This window comes from Penicillium canescens (assembly GCF_028828765.1).
Source record: "Penicillium canescens strain IBT 15451 chromosome Unknown utg000001l_segment0_segment0, whole genome shotgun sequence".
NCBI lineage: Eukaryota > Fungi > Ascomycota > Eurotiomycetes > Eurotiales > Aspergillaceae > Penicillium > Penicillium canescens.
This window is the reverse complement of record NW_026703963.1, coordinates 284,268-309,775: the sequence shown is the minus strand read 5'-3', so window position 1 is coordinate 309,775 and position 25,508 is coordinate 284,268. Positions and strand designations below refer to the sequence as shown.

Here is a 25,508-nt window from a genome sequence, read left to right as displayed (position 1 = left end):
GATAAATGAATGGAGGTGACTAATTCGCTGCTATTTATCTGATTGATTCGTTGCTTTTTATCGCTTCAATTCCTGCTTCATTGCCAGGCTATTCCAGATTCAACCTCTCAATTCAAGATAAGCAACCTCAATTACAAACATGTCTTCCAAGCACGTTGTATTCGACATTGTGGGAACCCTCGTGGCCTATGATCATGTCTTTGAGGCACTCGATACCCGCCTAGGCGACCGACTGCGCGCAGAGGGCATCAAGCCCCGTCTCCTGGGATATACATGGATGGAAGCCGCTGAGCGGGAATACACCAATCTCAGTTTGTCCCAAAGATATGTGCCATTTGGGGAAGTCTTCCGCGCCCTTTTCTACCGTATGCTCTGGATGGCAGGTATTGCTGAGCCCCGGTCTTGGGCAACACCCGAAGATCTGGAGTTCATCATGAAGGAGTACCAGCTCCTCGAGTTCCGGCCTGGTGCTGCGGAGTGTGTCCAAAAGCTCAGGGATGCCGGGTTTACCGTATGGGCTTTTACTGCTGCAGATATCACCCGCGTTGGGGGCTACTTCAAGAACGCCGGCGTGGAGCTCCCCGCCGAGAACTTATTGTCTTGTGATGATGTCGGTGTGGGTAAGCCTGATCTGGCAGCTTACCACCCCTTGCTTGAGCGTCTCAAGTCCGAGAGTGATGGGAGGATTCCATGGTTTGCGGCAGCCCATATGTGGGATGTTTCTGCAGCCAAGGTAGCAGGGTATGTATTTTATCCTAAATTGTTGGACAGTACTAACATCTCCTACTTCTAGATTTAAGGGCGCCTACTGTCATATCTGGGAGAAGGAGTCTCTATCTGAGCTGTTTGGAGAGATGGACGTTATGGCTGATACTTTGCCAGAAATGGCGGACAAGATCATTGCAAACCAGGCATCGATTTAAGTCAGGATAGATAGTCTTGTAAAAACTGAATTCAAATGAAAATACAACTCTTAAAACAAACTCAATCTTGCATTTTGACAGTAACCTAGTATGTGATAGTCAATTCATATGACTATCGTTGTATAGACCGGCGTCAAACATGGCTTGTAAACAGAGTAGCTTAGTGCTCATCCCGTGATGATAACCAATTAATCCAGCTTCTTTGTGACTATATCTCTTGAGTCTTCTTCTACGATATCTAGATTGTTCAGCTTTCCGTGCAAGGTAGCCTATCTACAGTGTGGTGTTTATCTCCGGGACGATCCCGGACCGGATGCGATGCCGGTGGAAAAGCCGGGGGACAATGCATTCACCTCTTCAGCCCTACCAATGACAATAAATAACAAATTGACTTCGATTTTACCAAGACCCTAACAACTTCGATCATGGCAACCAAGCATACCCCCGTTCCAAATGGCATGACATCATTCTGGAGAACGGAGCCACATCCCCTTGACAGCCACCGGTCTACTGAGTTCCTCCCGGAGGAGTGCGATATAGTCATAGTTGGAGCTGGCTATGCCGGGTCTTCGGTTGCGCATCATATCCTCAGCCAGACTCCTGTTGGAGTCAAGCCACCTTCGATTCTGATTTTGGAGGCGCGTCAGGCTTGTTCAGGTGCCACTGGTCGAAATGGTGAGATATACGATTTCCACACAGGAGGCCAATTGACTGAAGATTAACACCTGTGTTTAGGTGGGCACATGAAGCCAGATCTTTATAATGGCATCGCTGGCTTAGCAGCCGGCCATGGCGTTGACGCTGCCGCCGAGGTTGCAGCATTTGAAGCCAAGCATGTTTCGTTTCTCAAGGAATTTATCGAGAAAGAGAAGATTGATTGTGATTATTCCGTCACAAAAGCGGTTGATGTTCAACTGAGTGCAGATCATAGCAAAAGACTCAAGGATGGGTATGAGAAATTGATCAAAGAGGGATGCGCTCCGACGACAACGGCGAAATACATCGATACCAACGAGGCAGAGAAGGTATGATCAAATTTATTGCGCCTAAAATACTTGCAGGCTAACTTTTCAAAGTTCTCAGGTGTCAAAGGGGCAAAGGGGTGTTTCACATACGATGCAGGCCACATTTGGCCGTACAAATTCGTTCTGCATCTCCTGGGGAAGGCGATTGCCCGCGGGGTGAATCTGCAGACGCATACTCCAGTATCTGAAATCACGGAGTCTAGTGCTGCGGGATCAAGCCATCGCTGGACAGTGATGACTGCCCGGGGCTCCATTTCTGCCAAAACCGTTGTTCTGGCAACGAATGCCTACACCTCCTCTCTGGTTCCGCAATACAAGGACAAGATCATTCCCGTACGAGGGACTTGTAGTCGAATCATTGTTCCCCCAGGTACAACAGCTCCTCGGCTAACGAACACGTATACTCTCCGTTGGAACACCTGGAACTATGACTACCTCATTCCCCGCGGCGACGGTAGCATTGTCGTTGGAGGAGCCCGACCGACCTTTATCGACGACCTGGATAGCTGGTACAATGTCAGCGATGACAGTCGAGTACTCGAGCCAGCTGTTCGTTACTGGGATAACTATATGCAGCGCAATTTCATTGGCTGGGAGAATAGTAATGCTTATACTGACAGAGTATGGACTGGAAGTATGTTACACCATCATGTTATACTTGTTGCAACTGACTAACATCGAACTTTCTAATAGTCATGGGCTATTCATCTGATGGTTTACCACATATTGGCCCTGTCCCTGGACAGCAGGATCAGTATATCATTGCTGGCTTCACAGGGCACGGGATGCCACAAATCTTCCTTGCAGCCGAGGGTTTGGCGAAAATGGTACTCAACGATGTTGCATTTGCGCAAACTGGTCTACCGCGACTGTTTGAGTCTACTTCAGCTCGCTTGGAGAGCCGGGAAAACAAAATCTTCGCCAGTACTCCGGGAGGTGGGAAGCCGCAGGCTCGTTTGTAGTCGAACCTTATAGACTAGTATTAGCTCATCCATGAATTGAGCTTTCTTCCCGCCAATAAATACGTTACCTGAGTAACTATTTGCATTCGAACACGAGTCTAGCATTGTGATATCGTTTACTGCATGTTTTATAGTTCGTGGTGCTATCCCGCAAAGCGGAGGCGGGTTATTCCCGACTAGGGTATGCTCAATATTTGGTTTACTTGGTTTAAATCACTCAGAAAGCTGCTAACCGCTAATGCATAATTGGGCAGAAGATCCTTCTCGGTTGAGAGTACAACCGTCTATACAACCGCAATTGGTTCGGTTCCTAAATTGTAGACAGGATTGAACCCAAACATATTTTTCCACAAAGCGTCACTCCATAGATACTTTCTTTCCGTATTCACCTTCGCTAATTATTTTGCAGCTTCTGCTATGCATGTAATCTGGGTCACGTGTGGCTGGGTCAGTTGAACAGCCGAACGTCATCCGCCGCTTGACCAGCTACGAATGCTTGTTTGACCAAGTTCTTGTTCGCACATCAATTTACCGCTTCGCCAAGTTCGACCCTACATCCATTCCTTTGTACACCGACAGCGATACCTAGAAAATGGAACCATCAGAGATTGCGGGGTTCCCGCCTACCAGCATTAGAGAGATCGCCGGTGAGGTCTCAGCACTGTTAAAGGAGCAAGGGGCGACTGTCTCAGTTGCGGAAACGGTTTGTTACTTCTTTTGCCTCTGAACTCCTTAGTCAACGGGCGCACCAGAGGCTATAGAGCTAACAACATCTTCCGAAGGCGGCCGGAGGTCTCATATCTTCAACTTTGCTGGCGACACCAGGAGCAAGTGGGTTCTACCGGGGAGGCGTGACGGTGGGTAACACGTAAACTCCTCTGGAGCTGCGATACATATCCTCATCCGCTTGCTCATATCAACTTTCAAGGTGTACACCCTGGAGTCCCGCATCGCATTCGGTGGTTGGACTGAAGAGCATATTAAGAACTACAAAGGGCCTACCCCCGAGATAGTAGCCGGGTTGGCAGAGAATGTGCGCACTAAGCTTAGCTCAACCTTTGCTATCAGTGAGAGTGGCACTGCTGGACCCACTGGTGGGACTACGAGAAACAGGACCCCGTGCGTATCTGTCTTCATAACATAGAGCTCTGCTAATATTGCCTTTGATATTTAGTGGTTATGTTGCTCTGGCCGTTAGCTCAAAGGCTGGAACTGTTACGCGAGAGGTTGAGACAGGACTGGGCACCGACAGAGAAGCAAACATGGTTGCATTTGCGATCGAGGCTTTGAAGCTGCTTAGGGATTGTCTCACTGGTCGTGTTCAGGCTGAGCTGTAATTTCACATGGCTTTTCATGGAACGGACTGGACCTTTGGTTTGACGTCTGATAAGAAAATGGTGTTTCAGCCTCATTACTCACGCGTACAAATGAGCTCAAATTGGCTTATATTGGGATATCGACTTATAGTCTCACAAGACAAATTGAAGAAGAAATACAACCAGAAACGAGAAGACTTATGTTTTCAGACAAATCATTGTCATAAGACCACTTCACATACATAAATTTACAGCTTGTGAGTAGTTCGGGCGTAATTGGTCGGCCAGATACCATTCTTTCCGGGAGCGAGAATACCCTTGGGGTCCAAAGCATTCTTTATGGTCTCGTTGAACCTCATCAGAATGTTGTTGTTCCAGTTATAGGTCCCTGCAATTTGATCCATCAGTGCGAGATGAGTCCGGTATTCTCCCCAACCATGAGCGGCACAATCAGCGATCAGAATCTTGATCAGGCTATGCGCCCTGCGCTTTGCGTCTTCGTCCTTACGGTTAAAGACAATACAGACAATATGGTCTATCTCAGATAAGGAAATTAGTATCTTGAGTTGACAGCGATTGAGGAGGGTCTTACGCATTTCTCGCATTCCCACTGTGAACGTGCCAATGAAATCGAGGCCTGATTCGATGACTCTCTTCTTTGTGACAGAATATTGCAACATGGCATCTTCGCCAGAAACCTTGCTAATGGGCGAGAAGAATAGATGGGCACCATTTGGAATCCAGTCAATCCATTTAAGTTCGTCGAATGTTGGGATTCCTTGGAGGGTCTTGTGTCTGGTATGAAGCACACAGTTCTCTTTGATGTCTTCAGGGAAAAAGAACTTGACTCCTTCAATTGATGAGAAGGCCTGCTTGATGACGCCCCACAATGCAGTCCTGGTGGGCTCCGGTCCCTTTTAAGAAAACGTTAGTCCTCGTGCATACTTGCAGCGGAGAGAATATATTTACGTAGAGGGCTCCATAGAAGTTCCAACGTCCCAGGTTCAACTTCTTGGCGATGGCATCTAGCTCCTCGTCGCCAAGAGGCCCTTGTGTTGAGGTGTAGCTTGCCTTTGATCCCAGCACAGCTGCATCTAACAAGATATGTCGGATAGTGGGAACGTTCTGGAGTACCATTTGCTAGAAAGCACCGTTAGCGATGATGGTCAGAACTTCATGGTTGATGTATCTTACCAATCTGAGAGGTCTGATGATGTCGACGGCTTTGCGGAGATCCTCCTCTTTCGGGACTGTGATCAAGTATGATTGATATCCCCCAGGATTTGGCATGAGCTTATAAGCAAAATGGTTAGCACCGAGCTTATGTCACCTCAGACGCAATGTATAGCGCATCAAACTTCTTACCCAAATTCCCATCTTCGTAGCGATTCCGAGATTGCTTTGCGAAAAGATGCCATCGTTATACGGACCAAAGCCATACGGAAATAGCTGCCAGCATTTGTTGCCAGGCTCTTCATCCAAACGACCAGGTACAGTGCCGGCCTTCCGAGGCTCTGGCATTGCGCCCATTCCAGTGCGCATCAATTCGCCGTTCGGTAGGACAACTTCCATGCCACAATGCATCATCCAGTGATCTGCATTCAATGTCAGGCGACTTCCATGTGGTAGCAGTGATATCAAGTTGAAATGGCAATACTCACCTCCGTATGGAGTGTAACCGACACCTCTCTCCATCGCATTCCCCAATACGGATCCGCCGCCCAAATCAGGGACCTATCAAACAATTTAGACCGGCTCATGCCATATTCGCTAGGCAGGGTTTGAAAATCTCACATCAATCCACAACTTATCCTTCAAGTTATGCTCCACCAAGTACTGATGAAGATCCGCAAAAGTCACTCCGGGCTCAACGACGGCGTAAGCTCCCTCAACGTTGACCTCCAAAATGCGGCGAATATGTTTCCCCAAATCCACAACAATGCTACCACGGAGTCTTGGTGCCGCACCGCCATATCCGGAATTGCGTCCGATCGATACTGGCCAGATCGGGATGTTGAACTCATTGGCGAGCTTTACCAGATCTTGCACCTCAGGCACGGATCGGGGGCAGACAACGGCCGATGCGATAAAGTGATCCTGGTCGAGGATGTGGTGTGGATCATGGGTATAGGGTTGGTTGTGGTAAGAGCCATCCTCTAGTTCGTCTTTGCTGGTGACAACTTGGATGTTCTCACGGCCAACTACCTCGGCTACTCTGGTTAAAAAGCGCTTGAAGGTGGCCTGGTCGGTGGCCGGAGGTAGCGCGAGTGGTGCTTCGAAAGTCATGGCAGGTATATGCAACGCGAATACGGAGTGAATAGTAAGTCAGACTCAGGAGGGAGCCTTTGCCTCATATTTATAGGCAGCCGACCGATTCCCAGAGCTCTTCTCCGCAGCTGTCCCGTCGTGCATATTTAGCTGTTTTACCTGTGCTTAGCTACATACAGTATTCATTGGATGATCAACTATCCTCTAATTAGTCGGAAATATACTTGCCAAGTCCGAGTGGGTGAGGTTCCGCGGCATTTACCCGCCCCCGCAACTTCCGATATTTCACTGAGCTGCGGTCACTGAGATCATAAACATCAGCTACTCGACGTCTCTGTCTTTTCATGTCTGTTCCGTTCGGCCTGCGCATTATCTCAGATCTGTCGCCTTTCAACAGCTCAACAGCTCAGGGGTAACAACACGTTGTTCATATAATGAAATGCAATCTATGTGATGCCCAGTTCGTTCGCCTGCAGCATCTACAGCGCCACATTTTATCTCGTGAGTGGCTCCTGCTCCAGTAGCTATGCGTATCCCACAAGTGGGCACCATCTTCGAGCAACTCGGTTAATCCCAGGGGCAGATGAAAATGTCCGACCTTTTGAATGTCAATTTTGTCAACGATCCTTCAAACGTCGGTGAGTTTTGGTGTCTTTTCTCATGATTCTAACTACTGATCCTCAATCAGTGATGTACTTCAAAGACACTTCCAAACGTGTAAATCACGACTAAGCAATGGATTGTCTACCCCTTCCCTTCCAATCCTCCCTAGAGGGAGAAACAGGAAGGCCTGTGACCGATGCTGCAAGTCAAAGAGAGCTTGTGACTCGAGATTACCCTGTAGCACTTGTCTCATCAAACAGCATGACTGTGTTTACACTGGACTTCAAGAACATGCTTTGAGCATAAGTTCTAAACCGTGCCAAGATATGGATTCAAAGGCGTCAAGTAATGCTCTATCAGTGAGCATGAAGAACGACCTTACAAGCGAGCTTACTATATCGGCGTCACCAGATAGTGCAGCAATGCCCTCCAACTTTCTGCGTCAGGCATCACCATTCACAACCTCACTTCCGCTGTTCCCATTCATCAATCCTCCCCAGGAAACATTGGATATGTCCATATCACCCTGGAGTACTTCCTGGTGTGAAAGTATACCCATAGGGACTTCACATACCAAATTCGAATTTCTATCCAAATTTACGACCACCTTTGGAATCGCCAATTCTTTCAGCTGTGGAAGTCTCCGTCAGCGGCGTCAAGTCGCAGCCATAGAAGGTCTTGATGCCGAGGGTACCTCTGATACTGACGATGTGCTACAAGGCAATTGGAGCTGGGAATTTTCATTAAGAGCCGATTTGCCGCATTTTCCAACGGAGCCAAAGTCATCACTTTCCGGGCTACATGAATGGGCAAGGGATCCGCTTGTCTTCAAAACACAGGAAATCGTTGATGGACTCAAGGAGACTATCCAACAAAAATCGAGAAAGAGTCCTATAACCATTACATGGTCGAAGTTGATTGAAACCACTTGTCTCCAATCTTTCAATCCGGCCAATCTTCGCAAATTCCTTCGCATTTTCTGGTGTTTATGGTATCCTAACTGTCCAATCATTCATAAGCCTTCATTTGATCCAAAAGACGCATCTGCTTGTCTCCTGGTATCTATGGCAATCATTGGAAGTTGTCTCTCTCCAGATGAGCGAGATAATGAAATGGCAAAAGGGTGGTTCGATGCAGTCGAGGAAATGGTTTTCGATGATGATTGGCTTGACGAAGATTTAGGGGTAGCGACACCTTTTCAAGACGTCACAGCTGAATCGCAGCGTTTGCAATCCCTTCAGGCAGCCTATTTCGTGTGTCTTTATCAAAATTGGGAAGGTTCAGATTCCAGCAAAGCCCGGATCAGGCGTCATCGCTATAATACCTTGATTGCGGTATGCTAGTTTGCAGCATTGATTAGATATTGGGTGATGATTTAATCTGACACTATATCATAGGTTGCCCGAAGCCTTCAACGGACTTCTGCCACTCACCAAGACTTCTCACTCTTAAATGATGAAAGTATGTTCGAATGGGCGAGATTTATTGGAATGGAAACCAAGATTCGGTTCGTCATTCGTGCCTGCTTCTCATGGTAAATACTGAACATCTATTCAGAACACTGTGCTATATCTACTTGCTCGATGGAGCATTTACCATCTTCAACAATACGCCACCCAGGATAGTGAGTTTCGAAATGCAAATGAGCCTCACCAGCCCCGATGAGACATTTCAAGCGGTCACTGCAACCGAGTGCTTTTCAGTTCTGAAACAATGGGTCCGTACAATTCCCCGTTATAATCAGTGCTCTATAGCCTCAGCCCTGGAGACGCTTTGCAATCCCGCTCTTGATATAGAAGAAAGAAGTCTCTTTACTAATATGGGAATACTCAATCTTTTCTCCATGATTACCGGTATGGCAACCTCCACTGATTATGATTCGATGCTGAAACTACGCCTGCATGAAATTTAGGATTGCACACTTCCACCTTTCAGATTCAAAATTCTCTGGCGCCCCGGGGCGCGATGCAACGGATTGAACGTGGTCTCAAAAATTGGAAAGACGCGTGGAACAACCAAAGAATCGCTGAAGTTACCTCTTGGACAGATGAAGACGGTGATTCATTCCCGGGAATGTGGAAGCGAGTCGGCTTCATAAAGAACGCATATGAATATTGGCTTCTATGCTGTATACTTGTAGAAAGGTCGCCCTTGGGTGAGTCGGAAAAAACAAAGCCCGTTCTAGGTAGGTACGACGAAACAGATATGAGCCAGGTCAACGATCTTATTGCGCAATTTGGGGATATGATTATTGAATGACATGGCTATCTCATACACTCATCATTTGAGCATATATATACCAAAGGCTAAAGCCAAGGCAAACATACCAGCCCCAAAAATAGCCATATTCCTCAAAGCTCGTTCATGATGAGCCTGCATAGTAGTGGCGATACGCTCCGCCCATGCTTTAGGTGGATTCCCGTTAGGAAATGCTTCCTGTGGGATATCCTTGTTCAGAAACTTGCAAAGCGGTTCCCAGCCATCCCCAACAGACCATTCCAGCAACCGATCTTGAGGTAATCCCAGTCCTCGAACCATAGCCACATGTTGTTCATAGACCCATTTACCATTTGCAGCGAAGCTACCTCGGAAGAATCGTGGCATCATCGTGCGACACATCGTTTGTCGAATCCAGAACAAATCCGCGTTGAACCAGCTCTTGACCCAGTCCCAGTCAGCAGGGTTTTTATCGAAATATCCCATTGTTTGTTGCATGCTGGTGTACCAGCTATCGAGATCTTGGCGAGTATTCAGAATTACTTTCGCGTTGGGATAGGCTGCGACGAGTTCGGGAGCGAATTCTGCTGCGAAGAGGTCGCTGACACCGACACAATCGCTTAGAACAGTGTCAAAATCTTCGGCAGTCAACTTGTTTGTTTCGCCGTGTTTTGGAGCAGTGTTGTACTTCTTCTGTAGAAGCCGATAAATTGCCTCCAGGGACGATGGCGGGAGAATGGTATCGAACCCATGGAATGTGTGATTGAAGCCAAGCACATGAAGCGCCTCGCGAAGAGACTCGGTGGCAGATCTAGAAATGCCGACAGCCAAGATCTGCATTGGTTCTTTCCGTTTGGAAGTAGTTGCAGGCGGAAGGCCGTAAATAAAGTGGAAAATCGAGTCTGCGAGAGACATCTTCAAGCATAGAATAGGGTCATCTAGCTTGAGAAGAATAGTAAACGTCAAAACAAGGCAGCTCAGAGCCTATTTGAACTTTCCTTTCTTCCACGGAGAGCGCAGCATGAGACCAGTATGGGCAGGTGGTGCATCTGTCAGATTCGAGGCAGTCGGCGATTTGCTGATATTATGCCAAGGATGAGGCGGGGGTGGCCTTAATGTCACGGCCCCGATTCATGGTAGTTAACTTAAGTTAACTATTATAGCTTTTGCAACTACTCTCGAACAAGAGACTCAGATGTTAGCCAAGTCACAGCCCTGCAAGGTATAAGTGCTATCACGTGCAGATATGCATATCAACTCAATCTCCTCTCCAGATACGAGAATAAATTCCTTGCACCCGATGAGCTTCCCAGCCATGATGTTGTCCATCTCACCTGTGGTGCACCTTAAGGCGACGCAGACTTCATGATCCGATGTGACGGAAAGCAATTCCATCTGATCCTGAATGGCCTATGATCAAAGAGACCCCGGATGGAGAAATGGCAAACCAAGGAGTGAGTTCATTCTTGATAAGGTGCGATGTGCAGAACATTTTGTACATCCCACCCAACTTTCAGTTCACAGAGAGAGATAGAACTAAGCTCCATTCAGAGGGTCTAGCAGCAACTATTGCCGTGTATTACCCCAATTTGGGGATCCATTCGAATAGCGCGCGAAAATGCACTCGCCACATGCGTTGTAACATGTTGGGTTGCACAGAGCGGCAGGAATGCCATCCTCGATCTTTCTGGTGATGTTTCAGGAAAGGCATACTGAGGTGAATCCAAGGATCAACTGTGTTGACCGTGCTTAAGTTTGCAAAATAAGCATTCCCGAGGCCCAAAGTCTAACGGAAGTTCGGGAAGTATGGAACTCAGTGGGTCGGCAAAAGGCACAGGCCGAGGATAACCCGCACAGTGCAGTCTGTATCGGTAGGAAAACCCGAAAATGGTCGGATAGGGGGTTTGATCGGTGGGTCGAAGACCGATGGGTCAAATTCTGTCTGTGGAGTCACCCGTAGAGGGCTGAAAATTCGATGGTTTTATAAAGCCTCTACTCCTGTGTCCCTTTTTGTTCTGTCCCTTTGGGAGCTCTGGCCTGCTGTCATGGAGTCTTATTTCCAGTATAAGCGTATTCAATGCGCTGTTAGAAAGCGGTTGGACTCCAAAGTGCATGTTGACGAGGACGGTGTGCACGGGAATGCAAAGTAGGTGGCTAATCTCATTCATGGCTTTTGTCTTTTGATACTTATGTTTGACTCTCTAGCTCTGGGTCGAACACTTCTCAGCTCGATGAGAATGAATCTTCATCTACTCGCGAGGGAGCTGGTAATGCCGAAGATTCCATCATCCTTGTGGGCTGGGATGGCAAAGATGATCCTCTGGATCCCACAAACTATAGCGTTGGGCGCAAACTATTCATGACGGTATTGGTATCTCTGATTGCGCTTGCTGTCACGGCAGCATCAGCCATCGATGCCTGCGGTGTTCAACAATATAGCGAATATTACCATGTCTCAGAGGTTGTTGGGTCTCTTGCTACCGGTAAAGTCAACTTCAGCTGTCTCCGGAAAGTATCCAGTCTAACAGTGTGACTTAGGCATGTTCTTAGTCGGGTTCGGGGTCGGCTCTCTCCTATCAGGACCGTTCTCCGAGACATTTGGACGCAATGCAGTTTACCTCATTACAATGCTTGTCTTCCTGATCTTCATCATGGCCGCTGGTCTCGCTCCAAATCTCCACAGTCATCTCATCTTCCGATTCTTCGCCGGTTTCTTTGGTTCTACTCCGCTCAGCTGTGCTGGCGGAACAGTCGCGGACTTGTGGAATCCAGTGCAAAAGGCTTATGCCTTCCCTGTGTATGCAATTCCGGCTTTCTGTGGCCCGATGATTGGTCAGATTATTGGCAGCTATGTTCCAACTACACTGGGATGGCGCTGGTTGGAATGGCTTATGCTCATTATGGGCGGTGCCATTCTTATCCTTGTTGTTTTGATGCAACCTGAGACATATGGGAATCTTTTGTTGCATTGGAAGGCATCAATTCTTCGCCAGGAAACCGGAGACAAGAGGTACCGGGCGCCGATGGAGATGAGGAGAGAGAGTCTGGGGCGTCGCTTGTTGATCGCTATCTACAGACCTTTCCTTTGGAGCTACACTGAGCTGATCATCATTCTTATGTCGGTGTATCTCACTGTCGTCTATATCGTTCTCTTCACTTTTCTGGAGGGATACACCTACGTCTTCGGTGAGCCTTACGGGCTTTCGCTGGGGTTGACGAACGTTTCATGGGCTGGAATGCTTGTTGGCATTGCCCTCACTGGCTGTATTGTCCCGGTTATTTACTCTTGGACAGCGAAGGAGTACAAACAGACTGGTCGCATTCTTCCAGAGACACGTCTGTGGTATGCAATGCTAGGCGGTGCACCAGCAGTGCCTGTGAGCCTATTCTGGATGGGCTGGACCTGCTACGTAAGTTCCCAATTCCAAATCCATCGAGGCCTCAGTTACTAATACTCACTCTCATTCAGCCATCTGTCTCGATCTGGTCCCCACTCATCGCATCGGTCGTCTTCGGCTATGGCATCATGACCATTTTCATCGTCGCATATATGTACATCATCGATGCGTATGATGTATACTCCGCTTCTGCGCTGGGCTTCCTCGTTTTCACAAGATATGTTGTGGCCGGTGGTGTCACGGTTGCTGGTGGTCCAATCTACGAGGCGATCGGTGCTCACTACACTCTCACTATTCTAGGTGCTATCAGCGCAGTCATGGCTGTGATTCCATACTTGCTGTACATCTACGGACCTCGGATTCGGAAGTTCAGTAAACATGCTGTCAATTTGAATTGATTTCACGGGACTGTGAGTCGTCCATGGCCATAATCTATACAAAGTTCTGCAAATACGCACCTGATCCTTGTTTCTCGTAGATAGCAAACTAATGGCCACATGGCGCATCATCAACACCACTTTCATCGATTTGAGGTTGCCCTTCTAACTGCCGAAGCCTAAGTGTCATGCCATCCACGATGTCTAAGATGCAATTCACTCTGTGTTGAAGGGACGCAATGTCGCGGTGTTGAGATACATCCTAGTAGTGCAGTATGGTAATGTCGAGAAGAACAACCGTATATCCTAGCGATTAATAGGACGGCTCTCTGTAACAAAAGTGTTCAATCCTCCGCCTCGGCATCTGAAGATGTAAGAGAAAGACATGCCGAAAGCGGTCGACAAGTTGTGTAGTCGTAGATTTGGTATGAGTTAGAGTGTTGAAGTATTGAAGTGACAAACAATATCTGACTTACCTGGACCATGCATGTGTAATATCGGCATCCCGATCGGCGAAAGTAGCAGCCATAAGTCGGACCTAATATAGTTCTATCACAAAGATGACCACATACCCGCATGATAACAGTGGCTATATTTGCATAATCCCCTTACACTGTCGCTGCATCTAAACATGCAGGCTTGATATGCAAATTAAACTATAAGCCTGGACGGGCTCAGCTATACGAGGTCTTGGCGTCTTGGCGTAAAACGTCAGATCAGCGGTGAATTGTGAGATCCACTCGACAGTTAGAATGCGTCTATGTGTGCACACTGGTGAACACAGCATCAAGAGCATTGTGGAGTGAGAGAATGTGATTTAGATAGGAGTGCGCTCAAGTGCACCTTCCGCCGACTACAGTACACACGAGACCTCCTCCGTGCCGTTGATCGTCGATCATCCGCAATCACCAACGATGATTGCGTGCTTCTCGCCATTCAGTGCACAATTGCGCAACCCGTCAAGCTATATAGCATGGCACGTCCTCAGTTTGTACATCTGTGCCATCCTCATCCTTACACCGCTCTGGGACCCTTGCTCCCTGGTGATCAAGCAAGTTGAAGCAACATGACGGAAAAGATCTCCACTTTGGACCTCGAGTCCAATAAACTCGAGTATGATCCTTGGCTGCTGGAGGATCATCCACTACGGTCGCATCCGACTGAGTGTATTCCCGGGTTGTCACCTTATCTCTATGGGATTTACCAGTCGCTTTCGCTGAGCAAAGCTTTTGTACGAGCTGCAGCTCTTGTGCTCGGGTGTCTGTGAGTATAGGTCGATCGGCTGGGTTGAAGAATGCTGGATCTGACCTTGATTCTAGAGCCGCATTCCAGTGCTTCCGCTTACTACCACTCAACCTCCCAAAGGAACTTCCGCATACGGCTTCGGCATCATCAACCCATACCCACGCCCAGCCTAGCGCATGCACGTTTCCGACCCTAGACACACGACCCCAAGCTCTGAAGAAAGCACTAGAAGGCGGGTGCGACGGCCTCCGAACCGCCATCTGGATGTATGACGGCGAGCTGCAGATCGGTAATGCCGTCGGCAGCCCTGATCCCAATGGATTCCTTGACCGACTCGGTCTAGACCCTCTTCTGGCGAAACTCGACAAGGAGGCCGAGGATTCACAATCACCACTCAATCCCGAAACCCCGGTTATCTTCCATGCCGATCTGAGCCGGACTTTCCTTTTGATGCTTGATGCTAAGACGTCGCTTCACGAGTTGTATCCTTTGCTTGTTGAGCAGCTCGATCGTCTCCGGCAACGGGGGTACATCTCTCATTGGGATGGGGAGAGTGTTGTTCAGCGCCCTGTGACTGTTGTTGTCACTGGGGAGGCGTTCCCTGAGAGTGACTGTGCGAGTCATTCTTATTCTGATATTTTCTGGTCGGCGTTGCCGGAAGGACGCTTTACCACCAGTGATTTTACGAAGGATGGCCTGCGGCATTTGTCGCCCATTTGTATAGCATGAGTGTTGACTTTGGCTTCTATGATACCCATTTTGAGATTTTGAATATTGATATTTACCTGAATGTTGTTGATCTGCGGTGGTGAGAGTATAGGGGGCCACTTCGGGTGATAAGGTCGCCTGATCCAACGAGAATATCATTCTCCCTCTTAAGTTGTACACGGAGTAGTGGATGTGTGAAATTCCAATACATGTGGCTAAATATCCAGTCTGACGATCCAGGTGTGAAAGGTCAATGATAGGCAGGTTGATAAAAAGCGCAAAAGCGTGGCAAACAGGAAAAGATTCGGTGTTTGCTATCGAATATGGGGCAAGACTAACGCCACTAGCAGCGCCAAGTGGATTGCACAATTTCGTGCTATGGAACTCATAAATCTTCAATTTATTTATTAATTAATTGTCGTACTAGAAACAAGATTTATGAGAACTTGAGGTGAAGGTATAAAAGGTATAAAACCCTGGCATGACGAAGGCGGAAAACCCCCCGGGGCCCTTCTGACATTTCTAGAGGAGAAAGTATAAAATTTCAAGTGTTCATAAGATACATTCACACTGTGTTCATGAACTCTTCCAGGGTCCTTTGCTAAGTCTGATAGGATCTCCAGACAGCACATAACTTACCTGCACGAAATGTGCACGCCAATCCCCCCACAATTGGCCAAGATACTTTAACCGAACCTCTCCAAGGCCACACACTGGCATGCAAAGCATACAGTACAGCAACCTACATACAACATATCAACCTCATGGCAGTTGAAGACCACATTCCACCGACTATCACAGCATGGCAGAGTTAATGCCAGCCGGACCTGAACGAGGCAAGCTTTTGCGGGCCCTCAGTGTGGGCTCGGTTTCGGTGGATCAGGACAGGAACTGCCAAATGATGTCAAGCATTGCCACGACTTTCAGGCTGAGCACGCTGATATGCTGGATGGCTATCCACTCGTTCACTATTTTGTACGCCAAACGAGGAGCTCCGTGAAGATCCTGGTGTCATTGCGTAAGTTCGTCGACTCTTGATCCAGTTCACATTTCCCTGGCAGGCATAGCAGGAGGGGTTCTTTCTGGGTCTGTGGTCTGTTGGAATACAAAATTGTTGCTTGTCTCCTGTTGTCTCCGCCTGGTTTGGCTTTTTTTACTCTTTTCTCCTTCTGCTGTCTGTCGTTTGGTTCGGGAAAGAGCTTTGCCCTACTATCACTGCCGACCTTCCCGGGGAGAAATTATTAATTGAATTGTGGTCAATATGGACGAAAGGGAAAGTGGTCGGACTAGAGCCAGGGTTAGTTGTAACGGCAGGTTAGAGATATCACTGTCTAATTGTTTGTTTTACAGTCTGATTCCCAGACACCGCAATCACCAGGCGGACGGAACCGGACGGCCAGCGACGCAGACTATATCTCGCCGACGAGAAACGCCTTTGGAGCTGATGATGGCCAGGAGGGCTCAAACACCCGCCGACATAGTTCGATGGCGTCGAGACGCAGCGGCGCCAGTGGAGATTCTAGCTTGGGTCCTCGCACTACTCTCGCCCAGCGTACTCAGGGCAAGTTCACGCTGGCTGGTCCGGATGAGACCCCCAGCTGCGCTTGGCTCAAGAGCCATTCGTTCAACCGGGATATGCGGATCTGAACCCTTCATATGAACAACCGTCTAATGCCAGACCTGTCTGGTCTCTGGCCAAGCCGCTGCCGCGTGTGGTGCGGACTGGCATGGTTCCTACGAAGGAAGAGCTGCTGCAGAACCTCGCGAATGCTCAGCGTCCCACGGAGAACTCACAGCGATATGGTCTCGATGTCAACCCCAATGATATCGAGCAGGGCCGTATCGATAAAACCAATGACCCGCGCAAAATGGCCGCCCAGGTCGAGGATGCTCGCCTGCAGCGTGAGAACAACTTCATGAACAAGATTCTCAACGGCGATGGCACTTCGATGAGACAGACCTCGCGCATGTCGCGCACTTCATCCAAACGCGGGTCTATTGGCGGGAGACGCTCTGCAGGTTGGGATCATCCTGCGGACAACCTGTCTACCGTTGAGGAGGCAGACTCTCAACACAACTATGAGCCTGGAGAGCGTCCCGACTTTGATGGACCTGAGACTGCGCCAGAACAAGGCATTGAAGAGAGATTGGACGACCTTTTGGATATTTCGGACCTGGAGAAAAAAGACTATCCCGAGGACCTACATCCGCTTGTCCAAGATCTCGTTGAGGATGAAGTGCACAACAACCACACCACCTGGTCCGTTATTCGTACTCACCACCGCGAAGCTCTTGCTGAGGCTCTGGCTGTCTTTGTCCAACTCACCACGGGCTTCTGTGTCGATTTATCTGTCACCTGTGCCAACCAGGGTAACCCCAATACCACGGCCTGGGGCTGGGGCCTGGCTACCATGATGGGCATCTACATTTCTGGTGGTGTTTCTGGTGCTCATATGAACCCCATTGTCACCATAGTGCTCTGGTTCTACCGTGGTTTCCCCAAGCGCTTGATACCCGAGTACTTCGCTGCCCAGTTCCTGGCTGCCTTATGCGCGGGTCTTTGCGCCTACGGTATCTACTATCAGTCTATCACGAATTATCTTATCCTCAACGCGGACTCCAGTATCATCAACAGCTTTGTGACTAATCAGCGCGAAGCGTGGATTGGTCCCGCCACGGCTTTCTTCAACGAATTTATCGGCACGACCGTTTTGCTCGTTACTGTGTTGGCGCTTGGTGATGACCAAAATGCCCCGCCGGGTGCTGGTATGAACTCGCTGGTCGTTGGATTGGTGATCTCCTGTCTGTCTATGACCTTCGGATACCAGACCGGTGCTGCGTTCAACCCTGCCCGTGACTTTGGCCCTCGCCTCGCTCTGCTTGCTGTCGGATTCCCCAGCACCATGTTCACCAATCCTTATTGGTTCTATGGACCTTGGGCTGGTGCTCTGAGCGGTGGCTTCTTCGGTGCTTTCCTGTATGACTTCTTCATCTTTACCGGAGGTGAGTCGCCGGTCAACTACCCATGGGAGCGTACCGAACGCGCCATGACCAAGAGTGCAATGAAATGGAAACACCGGTTGCACCTCGATTAGGGGGTGTCACGGTCAAATTGGATATAGTCTGTCGATGTGGTCATTCATTGATGTTGTATTTATAGTTATATTGCATATGCATTGTTTCCTTTATAGAAAAGTGTCTAATAAATACATAATCGGGGATAGTGACAGGGTAACCCTAGACAGCCTAAACAGCCTGTACTTCTCCAATCCCCGCATGAGTCTTGGCCCATAGCGCTAAAGCAGACACCGTCATCATTCACCTTTTTTTTCCCACCGTAGGAAATGTCTTTGACGCGCTAGACACCCAAGACACCCAAGACCCCCAACCGCTGCCCTACTGCACGTTCCCTCCCTCTCGCTATCTCCGGGTCCACCGAACCTGCATCTTTTTTCTTCTTTCTGCTTGCCTGCATTGCATACACTCCACCGCCATTCTACTTTCCCTTTTATAATATTTTCTCTTAAATTTTCTCTCTCTTGCTGCCCAACACCTTTGGGGACAAGAATGGACTACCGACGACTACAACACTCGTATCAGCCCCGGCCCTCACCTTTGGGGGCCCCAGAGCGTCCCGATCCACCTCGCACCTTCGCTGCGTCTGTCGCTCAGTCTCGTCGCCCGGAAACCGACGAATCGCGCCCGCACGTTTCTCCTACGTCTACGTCGAATTCGACCTCATCGTCGCAGATCTACCCGGGGAATGCCCGTTCGTCACGCGCTTCGCATACTTCACATGCTTTGCTCCGGGGCAATACTCCTAGCGCATACTTCCAGTCTGGGCCGAGGCCTACCCACCGTCGACATGGAAGTTTAGAGAGCAGACACCATGGACAATCACATCGGAGGAATAATTCGCAGCCCCAATCTCGCAATGAAGGTAGGCAATTCCTATTGTTCCCCATGTCGCGTGGCTCCCCAGATTCAGGAGGAAACCAAGGATCGGAGTTGGGCCGGCACTCCACTTTAGGGACTTGACGACTTCGAGCAAACCTGGACCTGGTGGTCAGAGCCATGCGATACACCTGCACATATTCACCATGCACACATCTATATCCCTACACCCTTACACCTACACATACACATACACATTTCCCTTCCTGCTTTTCCCCGACGATCGACTGGACAGCTCGGGAACGCTAGTCCAGGTCAGGCCTAGCGTGACCAGAGGAGCCACTGCCCCTTTCGGACTAGCGGCTGAGCTTCCGGAGTCACGGGTTCTTCTCGATCTGGCCCTTGCTTTCCCTTTGCTCACTCGAAACAGGCTTGGGTGCTATTATGAACACGCATTCGCGTCGCACTTCTCAGGGCAGTCCTGTGTTTCCTGGTAAGCCGTGTCTGTGCAACCATCCCATGTTGCGATACACCAATTCCGTCACTCGGGTACGGTGGATTCTGGAACCCTACTGACGCAAACTCGATAGCATCTCACGACCAATCTGCTGCATTTGGGAGTCGCCAGATGCCCCCTCCTCCCCTCCACACTCTTATTCATCACGGGCTCAGTCCGCCCACGCGCCTGCTTCCCTCATGTCGCGCGATGTCCCCACCAGTCAGGCACACAGGCCGGGCAGCAGCATGTCCATTTCCGCCATGCTAGGTTCAGACCCGGACCGGCCTGCGCGAGAACCCACGCGAGAATCAGCGCCTTTCTTTTCGCGACCATCTGCGTCCCTCTTCGGTAATCCGCCTCCGTCGTCATCGTCTGCCGCCATGTCACCACCGACTGCCCCTGCACGACCACCGCCGCTCGAGAACACCTTCTTCCGTCGCTCGCAAACTCCGGAGAAGTCATTCTCGAAGCCTCAGACGAACCGTGCGTACCGATCGGGGTCCGGTGGTTCGAGCCTGGGTGCAGAGCATTCGACATTCGGGGGCTTGGCGCGCTCGTCGCTCTCCCAGTATCCTGAGAAGCCACACTCGACACATCCTTCGCCTCGAATCTCCTCGGCAGAGGTATCTTACAATGAACCCCGTCGTATGAGCCTCAGCGGGCCGATCGCTAGACCCAGTAGCCAACCACCAAACGCTGAAACACCCTCCCGACCGCCCGGTTACAGTCCGATCTCCCAGCCAGGTGGAGGTGCCTCCGATCGAGCCTTCGAGTCGGGCCCTCGACCTGCGTCTGGATCCTATGGAGGTATTGACTCGCAACACGGTCGGTTTGGAGGTGTGTTTGGTGATCGGCGCATAGATGATGCTATACAGCGGGAACGAGAACGTGCTGCGACACTTGGGGATCCCAAGTTGTCGCAGCCTGGATATCGTTATGGCTCTCACTATGCCGAGCGCGATCCACGGGACCGTGACTCTGGCTCAACGTGGGAGCACCGCTCTCACCCTCCGTCGCCGGAGAGTAAGCGCTTCCCTGCTCCGGACCATGGGTCAACATTCGGGTTTGGCGCTATCCAGAGCTACACCAAGTCGCTCGGGTCGCAAACCGGGAACAGACAATCACAAATTTCCCTACAGTCCCGGAACAGCCAACCCACTCCTCCGCCTCACGATCCTTACGCCAGACATCAAACCCAGCCTCCTCGCTTGGGGTCCACGCCTGCTCTAGTGGTCTCAACGGCGGTCGCCTCCTCCGGGCTTGCAGCCTTGGCGGATGAGGGACGCCGCAAGGGAAGTGATGAGGTTTTGCACCATCGCAGCTTACTGGCTGTCGGTGCAGAAGGTAAGCGCGGTGGCCGTGCCTCTCCGCTGCCGCAAGCTGTACAAGGCGCTCAGGCTCCGTTCATTGGGCCTGCTGGGGAGTCATCCATCAAGAATGACCTGGGTCGTGTCTTCTCCGGTATTGGAAGTGGTGTGGGTGGTGTGACAGCTTCTGCTGGTGGAAGCGGACCATCCACACCTTTGGGCTCCAGCCCGTTCAAGCGTGATAGTCTTACGGGTCGCTCGATCAATGGAGAGGCTATCGATGAGGCGGCGAGACTTGCTCGGCCTCCCTCTGCCTCTGGCAGGCGGTCGAGGAGGCCTCGTGATGAGGAGCAGATGGAACTTGAGGCCAATGACCCTCGTGGTGTACTATCAGCTCGTAACGCGCGTCGGTCTCGGCATGCCCATCACCACCATCATCAGTATGTTCAGCAGTTCTGCGTAGGGTTGTTTCCAGTCACTAACGTTTCTCTAGCCACCATCATCACCGCCACAAAGCAGATGAAGAAGCAGCTACTCTAACCTCCCTTCATCGTCCTACAAACTTCTTTCACCGAACATCCCCAGCGGATCCATCCGCACCCCACCATCATTCCCATCACCATCACCATCATCACCATGCTCCTAGACAGGCTATTCCGGCTGCGTCTCCTATTCGAGAGCCTCGCACCACCGTGAATCTCGAGCCCTTGCTTTCCAGCGTGGCTCACCTCCCCCGTCATCATTTGGGTTCAACTCTGTACACCCCTCGTGTTGGTGCTCCACCTGCTAGATCCTCTGTGGATAGCTCCAAGTTTGGTTACACCACAACTCCTCGGCCTCTTCCTCGTTTTGAGAAGCGTGAGAATTGCACTTTCACCGTTCGGGTTCCCCGTTTCCGTATCGACCAGTCTCACCGCGAAGAGATCTGTGCACGGCGAGCACTCTGGGGAACCGGTGTTTACACAGATGACTCTGATCCCGTCGCCGCTGCCATTCACTCCGGTTTCATCCGCGGTGCTTGGGGCGAGGACGTGGACGAGTCGATGCTCGATCTCGAGATCAAAGATACCTACCAGCACGCACCGCAAGCGCCTGCCGAGGCTGAAGGCAGCAAGGGCAAGTCTCCCTCCAAGGAGCCACGCCTACCTCCCATACCTCCCGCAGACAAGGATTTGCACATTACTCTCCTCGTGCTCCCCCGTCTCGCTCAGTACGACTCTACTATACTGTTCGGCATCAAGTCTCGCAAATATACTGGTCGTCACGACGGCATGAGCTTCAAGATCCATGCTGTGGACTGGGTTGAGGAGGGTGTCGGACGTGGCGAAGAACGTAGCGGTGAGGCCCGTCGCAAACGTCTCCGCACTCTCATGCAGTCCGGTCGCATCTGCACCGGGCCTGCTATGGCAAAGATGGACGAGCTCCGCCGCAGCGGAGTGCAAGTACCTCGCACTATCGACGGGCAGGACAAGCCAGCAGCTGTTCAGCCAGTCTCATAATGACTACATATCTGCGTTGTGACTTGAGGTCTCCCTTGACTAAGACCTCAACATTTCTACTATTTTCTCATATATTCCTTTCGGTCGGCCTTCTCGGTGCCCTTTGGCGGTCCACGGTGTTGGACTTTTTTTGTTTATCATATTTCTGCTGGCCTGTTTGATACCTCTTGCGTTGGTTTGCGTGTTCGGGTCAACGGGCACGGGTGAAAGGGTGGCGTGTAATGTTTGATTTAATTTCCATATACATAATCTACGACCTTATTCGTACTCTTACTTGGTCGTGCTCTTTGTGTTTGTAAATGACTGTGGAGGTATAAATCCCGCTAGTCCTCCCCGCACGCCATTGATCGCCCGGGGCACCGGAGCCTATTTGAAGTAAACAAGTTAAGTTCAGGTGTTATTAACTTATAACTTACATTACATAGTTGACACTTTGAGGGTGACTAGAGGCTAGAGGCCACCTAGAATATTCGATCTGATATCCCTTGTGACCGAGATCGACGACATCATCAACCGAGGCTCAGGTGTGGAGTTATGTAATACTGAATAAATTACATACAGAGGTGAATGCGATAAAGCTGGACATTCAACATAGAAAGAGTGAGGTTGTGAGTCTTGATTCTATGTAGTAAATAGCCTTGAATACCCTCACTATCTCACTATTCCTCTATACACTGACTGCGTTTCCCTCGGGAAGCAATTCGGTCCCGTCCGTAACGGCCATACCGTGTCTTACCGGCTTCCCCGCCAACCGAGGCTCACGGACTTGGCTTGTACTTGGATCTCTCCTAAATTAAGTCCAGCTTCTTCTTCATCTTCTCCTTCAAACTACTTTCTAAATCACAGGGATGTTCACTGCTTCTGCGCGAAGCCGTCTCTCCACCCTCTCAAGGCAACGGCTTCCCCCGAACCCTCTCCTAGCCCGCTCGGTAAGTCGGCCTCCTTCGATTCTCGAGCAATTCCACAGCTTCGCAGCTTCGCAGACTCGGGATCTCCCCTGGCAGCAATTTATTGACACGCTCCCATACAGACTCTCACCATGGCCCCCCGCCGAGCAGCTTCGTCCGTCCCCGAGGGTGAGTGTCACATGCATGCAGCGCGGACCTCCGCTCACCGGCGCTTGCAATTGGAGTCGGAATCGCAATCGCTGACGCTATAGACCAGGATACAAGGAAGATCTCTCTAAGGGCAAAATGCTCCGTTTCGAAGACTCCTCCCTCAACTCCCCGTGCCGTCCCTGGAAGAGACCGGTCGTCGGTACCTGAAATCCGTCCACGCGGTCGTCTCCGAGGCCGAGTACGAGCGCACCAAGAACGCTGTCGAGGCTTTTATCCGCCCTGGTGGTCAGGGTGAGCCTTTGCAGAAGCGTCTGCTGGCTCGTGCGGCCGATCCTAAGATTAAGAACTGGCTTGCGGAGTGGTGGAATCAGGCCGCTTACCTCGGTTACCGGGATCCTGTTATCCCCTACGTCTCCTACTTCTATTCTTACCGTGATGACCGTGAGCGCCGTAATCCTGCTAAGCGCGCGGCTGCTATTACCACTGCGGCGCTGGAGTTCAAGGCGCAGGTTGATGATGGTTCCCTTGAGCCTGAGTATCTCCGCAAGGAGCCTCAGGCTATGAGCTCTTACCAGTACATGTTCAACTGCTGCCGTATCCCTGCCGAGGGGGCAGATTTCCCCCGCAAGTACGCTGCCGCTGAGAACCAGCACATTGTTGTTGTGCGCAAGAACCAGTTCTTCAAGGTGCCTTTTGTCGTGGATGGCCAGCAGCTCAATGTCTCTGAGCTGGAGAAGCAGTTCGAGCGTATCTATGAGATCGCACAGCCTGCGCCGCCGGTCGGTGTCTTAACTGTTGCTGATCGTGACCACTGGACTGCTGCTCGTAAGAAGCTTGTTGCTGCCGATGCGGCTAACGAGCTCGCGCTTCAGGATATTGAGTCGGCTGGCTTCGTGATCTGCTTGGATGACGCCAAGCCCGTCACCCTTGAGGAGCGCGCCCAGCAGTACTGGCACGGTGATGGCTCCAACCGCTGGTTCGACAAGCCTCTCCAGTTCATTGTCAATGACAACGGTACCGCTGGATTCATGGGTGAGCACAGTATGATGGATGGAACACCCACCCACCGTCTGAACGACCACGTCAACAACCTCATCTTCAACAAGAAGATCGACCTCTCCCCCAAGTCTGTCCGCTCCCAGCTCGCAGACCCCAAGCCCATCAACTTCAAGCTGAACGACGAGTCCAACGAGGCCATCGACTTCGCCGCCCAATACCACCGCAAGCAGATCGCCTCCCACGAGCTGGTCGTCCAGGCCTACCAGGGCTACGGTAAGGGCCTGATCAAGAAGTTCAAGTGCAGCCCCGATGCCTTCGTCCAGATGACCATCCAACTGGCCTACTTCAAGATGTACGGCAAGAACCGTCCCACCTACGAGTCTGCCTCCACCCGCAAGTACGCCGAAGGCCGTACCGAGACCACCCGCTCCGTCTCCGATGAGAGCGTCGCCTTCTGCAAGGCCCACCAGGATCACACCACGCCCCGCGAGGAGGTCGTCAAGCTGTTCCGTGCTGCCCTCGCCCAGCACACCAAGTACACTCAAGAGGCTAGCGCCGGCCACGGCGTCGACCGTCACCTCTTCGGTCTGAAGAAACTCCTCCAGCCCGGCGAGAAGCTGCCCGAGATCTACCAGGACCCTGCTTTTGCCTACTCCAGCTCTTGGTACCTGTCCACTTCCCAGTTGAGTTCTGAGTATTTCAACGGATACGGATGGAGTCAGGTCATCGATGATGGATTCGGAATTGCCTACATGATCAACGAGAACAGGTGAGTCCACCACACTTACCCTCCACTCTGTTTATCTGTCTTGTCTTGTCACATAGCTAACCTTTATTCCTCAGCCTCAACTTCAACATCGTCTGCAAGCGTCTCGGCGCCCAGCGCATGAGCTACTACCTCAGCGAGGCTGCCACCGAACTGCGCGACCTCCTCATGCCCGACCTGGTCGCTCAGCCCGAGAAGCCGAAGCTGTAAATGTATTCTCGCATATACCCGGTTTTTTTGCTTTTGGGAAGATTTTGTCTTTTATTACATGTATCTCGTTCCGATAGAAGGTATATCTTATGTCGATTTTTAAATCAAATCACTTGTATTTTCTTCGCTATCCTGTATAAGACTTTATTTCTTTTAGATTGTCTTTCTTTTCTGTTGATTGGAATTACGGGGTATATATATTAAGATTATTAGCTATCCGTACAAAAGGACTTG

At 50.4% G+C, this 25,508-nt stretch overlaps 12 protein-coding genes across 12 annotated transcripts; 10 read left to right on the top strand and 2 right to left on the bottom strand.

The window, feature by feature from the left end:
• Positions 1 to 139: 139 nt before the first annotated feature.
• N7446_000115 (uncharacterized protein) lies at positions 140 to 923 on the top strand (the record flags this gene model as incomplete). Its single annotated transcript, XM_058508882.1, has 2 exons — positions 140 to 741; positions 794 to 923. 2 exons carry the CDS (start codon positions 140 to 142, stop codon positions 921 to 923), a joined length of 732 nt encoding a protein of 243 aa, XP_058377861.1.
• A 425-nt stretch (positions 924 to 1,348) lies between these two features.
• On the top strand, positions 1,349 to 2,910 carry N7446_000114 (NAD(P)/FAD-dependent oxidoreductase; the record flags this gene model as incomplete). The annotated part of the gene is made up of 4 exons (XM_058508881.1): positions 1,349 to 1,598; positions 1,659 to 1,948; positions 2,000 to 2,582; positions 2,642 to 2,910. The coding sequence occupies 4 exons, from the start codon at positions 1,349 to 1,351 to the stop codon at positions 2,908 to 2,910; spliced, it is 1,392 nt and encodes a 463-aa protein (XP_058377860.1).
• Positions 2,911 to 3,281: 371 nt separating this feature from the next.
• On the top strand, positions 3,282 to 4,306 carry N7446_000113 (CinA family protein). The gene is made up of 4 exons (XM_058508880.1): positions 3,282 to 3,613; positions 3,693 to 3,767; positions 3,839 to 4,029; positions 4,085 to 4,306. Exons 1-4 carry the CDS (start codon positions 3,503 to 3,505, stop codon positions 4,245 to 4,247), a joined length of 540 nt encoding a protein of 179 aa, XP_058377859.1. The 5' UTR covers positions 3,282 to 3,502; the 3' UTR covers positions 4,248 to 4,306.
• A 168-nt stretch (positions 4,307 to 4,474) lies between these two features.
• On the bottom strand, positions 4,475 to 6,512 carry N7446_000112 (FAD-binding oxidoreductase; the record flags this gene model as incomplete). Its single annotated transcript, XM_058508879.1, has 7 exons — positions 4,475 to 4,761; positions 4,819 to 5,140; positions 5,196 to 5,366; positions 5,421 to 5,519; positions 5,592 to 5,821; positions 5,888 to 5,960; positions 6,021 to 6,512. The coding sequence occupies 7 exons, from the start codon at positions 6,510 to 6,512 to the stop codon at positions 4,475 to 4,477; spliced, it is 1,674 nt and encodes a 557-aa protein (XP_058377858.1).
• Positions 6,513 to 6,744: 232 nt separating this feature from the next.
• Positions 6,745 to 7,226, top strand: N7446_000111 (uncharacterized protein; the record flags this gene model as incomplete). The annotated part of the gene is made up of 3 exons (XM_058508878.1): positions 6,745 to 6,995; positions 7,078 to 7,132; positions 7,183 to 7,226. The coding sequence occupies exons 1-3, from the start codon at positions 6,948 to 6,950 to the stop codon at positions 7,224 to 7,226; spliced, it is 147 nt and encodes a 48-aa protein (XP_058377857.1). The 5' UTR covers positions 6,745 to 6,947.
• A 293-nt stretch (positions 7,227 to 7,519) lies between these two features.
• On the top strand, positions 7,520 to 8,635 carry N7446_000110 (uncharacterized protein; the record flags this gene model as incomplete). The annotated part of the gene is made up of 2 exons (XM_058508877.1): positions 7,520 to 8,431; positions 8,495 to 8,635. 2 exons carry the CDS (start codon positions 7,520 to 7,522, stop codon positions 8,633 to 8,635), a joined length of 1,053 nt encoding a protein of 350 aa, XP_058377856.1.
• A 742-nt stretch (positions 8,636 to 9,377) lies between these two features.
• On the bottom strand, positions 9,378 to 10,229 carry N7446_000109 (sulfotransferase family protein; the record flags this gene model as incomplete). Its single annotated transcript, XM_058508876.1, has 1 exon — positions 9,378 to 10,229. The coding sequence occupies one exon, from the start codon at positions 10,227 to 10,229 to the stop codon at positions 9,378 to 9,380; it is 852 nt and encodes a 283-aa protein (XP_058377855.1).
• Positions 10,230 to 11,359: 1,130 nt separating this feature from the next.
• On the top strand, positions 11,360 to 13,110 carry N7446_000108 (MFS transporter; the record flags this gene model as incomplete). The annotated part of the gene is made up of 4 exons (XM_058508875.1): positions 11,360 to 11,460; positions 11,520 to 11,797; positions 11,853 to 12,724; positions 12,784 to 13,110. The coding sequence occupies 4 exons, from the start codon at positions 11,360 to 11,362 to the stop codon at positions 13,108 to 13,110; spliced, it is 1,578 nt and encodes a 525-aa protein (XP_058377854.1).
• A 1,045-nt stretch (positions 13,111 to 14,155) lies between these two features.
• N7446_000107 (uncharacterized protein) lies at positions 14,156 to 15,063 on the top strand (the record flags this gene model as incomplete). Its single annotated transcript, XM_058508874.1, has 2 exons — positions 14,156 to 14,352; positions 14,409 to 15,063. The coding sequence occupies 2 exons, from the start codon at positions 14,156 to 14,158 to the stop codon at positions 15,061 to 15,063; spliced, it is 852 nt and encodes a 283-aa protein (XP_058377853.1).
• A 1,240-nt stretch (positions 15,064 to 16,303) lies between these two features.
• N7446_000106 (MIP/aquaporin family protein) lies at positions 16,304 to 18,137 on the top strand (the record flags this gene model as incomplete). The annotated part of the gene is given in 3 exon segments (XM_058508873.1): positions 16,304 to 16,339; positions 16,393 to 16,621; positions 16,633 to 18,137. The coding sequence occupies 3 exon segments, from the start codon at positions 16,304 to 16,306 to the stop codon at positions 18,135 to 18,137; spliced, it is 1,770 nt and encodes a 589-aa protein (XP_058377852.1).
• Positions 18,138 to 19,142: 1,005 nt separating this feature from the next.
• Positions 19,143 to 22,241, top strand: N7446_000105 (uncharacterized protein; the record flags this gene model as incomplete). Its single annotated transcript, XM_058508872.1, has 3 exons — positions 19,143 to 19,429; positions 19,527 to 21,182; positions 21,236 to 22,241. The coding sequence occupies 3 exons, from the start codon at positions 19,143 to 19,145 to the stop codon at positions 22,239 to 22,241; spliced, it is 2,949 nt and encodes a 982-aa protein (XP_058377851.1).
• Positions 22,242 to 22,849: 608 nt separating this feature from the next.
• On the top strand, positions 22,850 to 25,482 carry N7446_000104 (carnitine O-acetyltransferase CAT2). The gene is made up of 4 exons (XM_058508871.1): positions 22,850 to 23,170; positions 23,217 to 23,317; positions 23,451 to 25,067; positions 25,142 to 25,482. Exons 1-4 carry the CDS (start codon positions 23,090 to 23,092, stop codon positions 25,272 to 25,274), a joined length of 1,932 nt encoding a protein of 643 aa, XP_058377850.1. The 5' UTR covers positions 22,850 to 23,089; the 3' UTR covers positions 25,275 to 25,482.
• Positions 25,483 to 25,508: the final 26 nt, after the last annotated feature.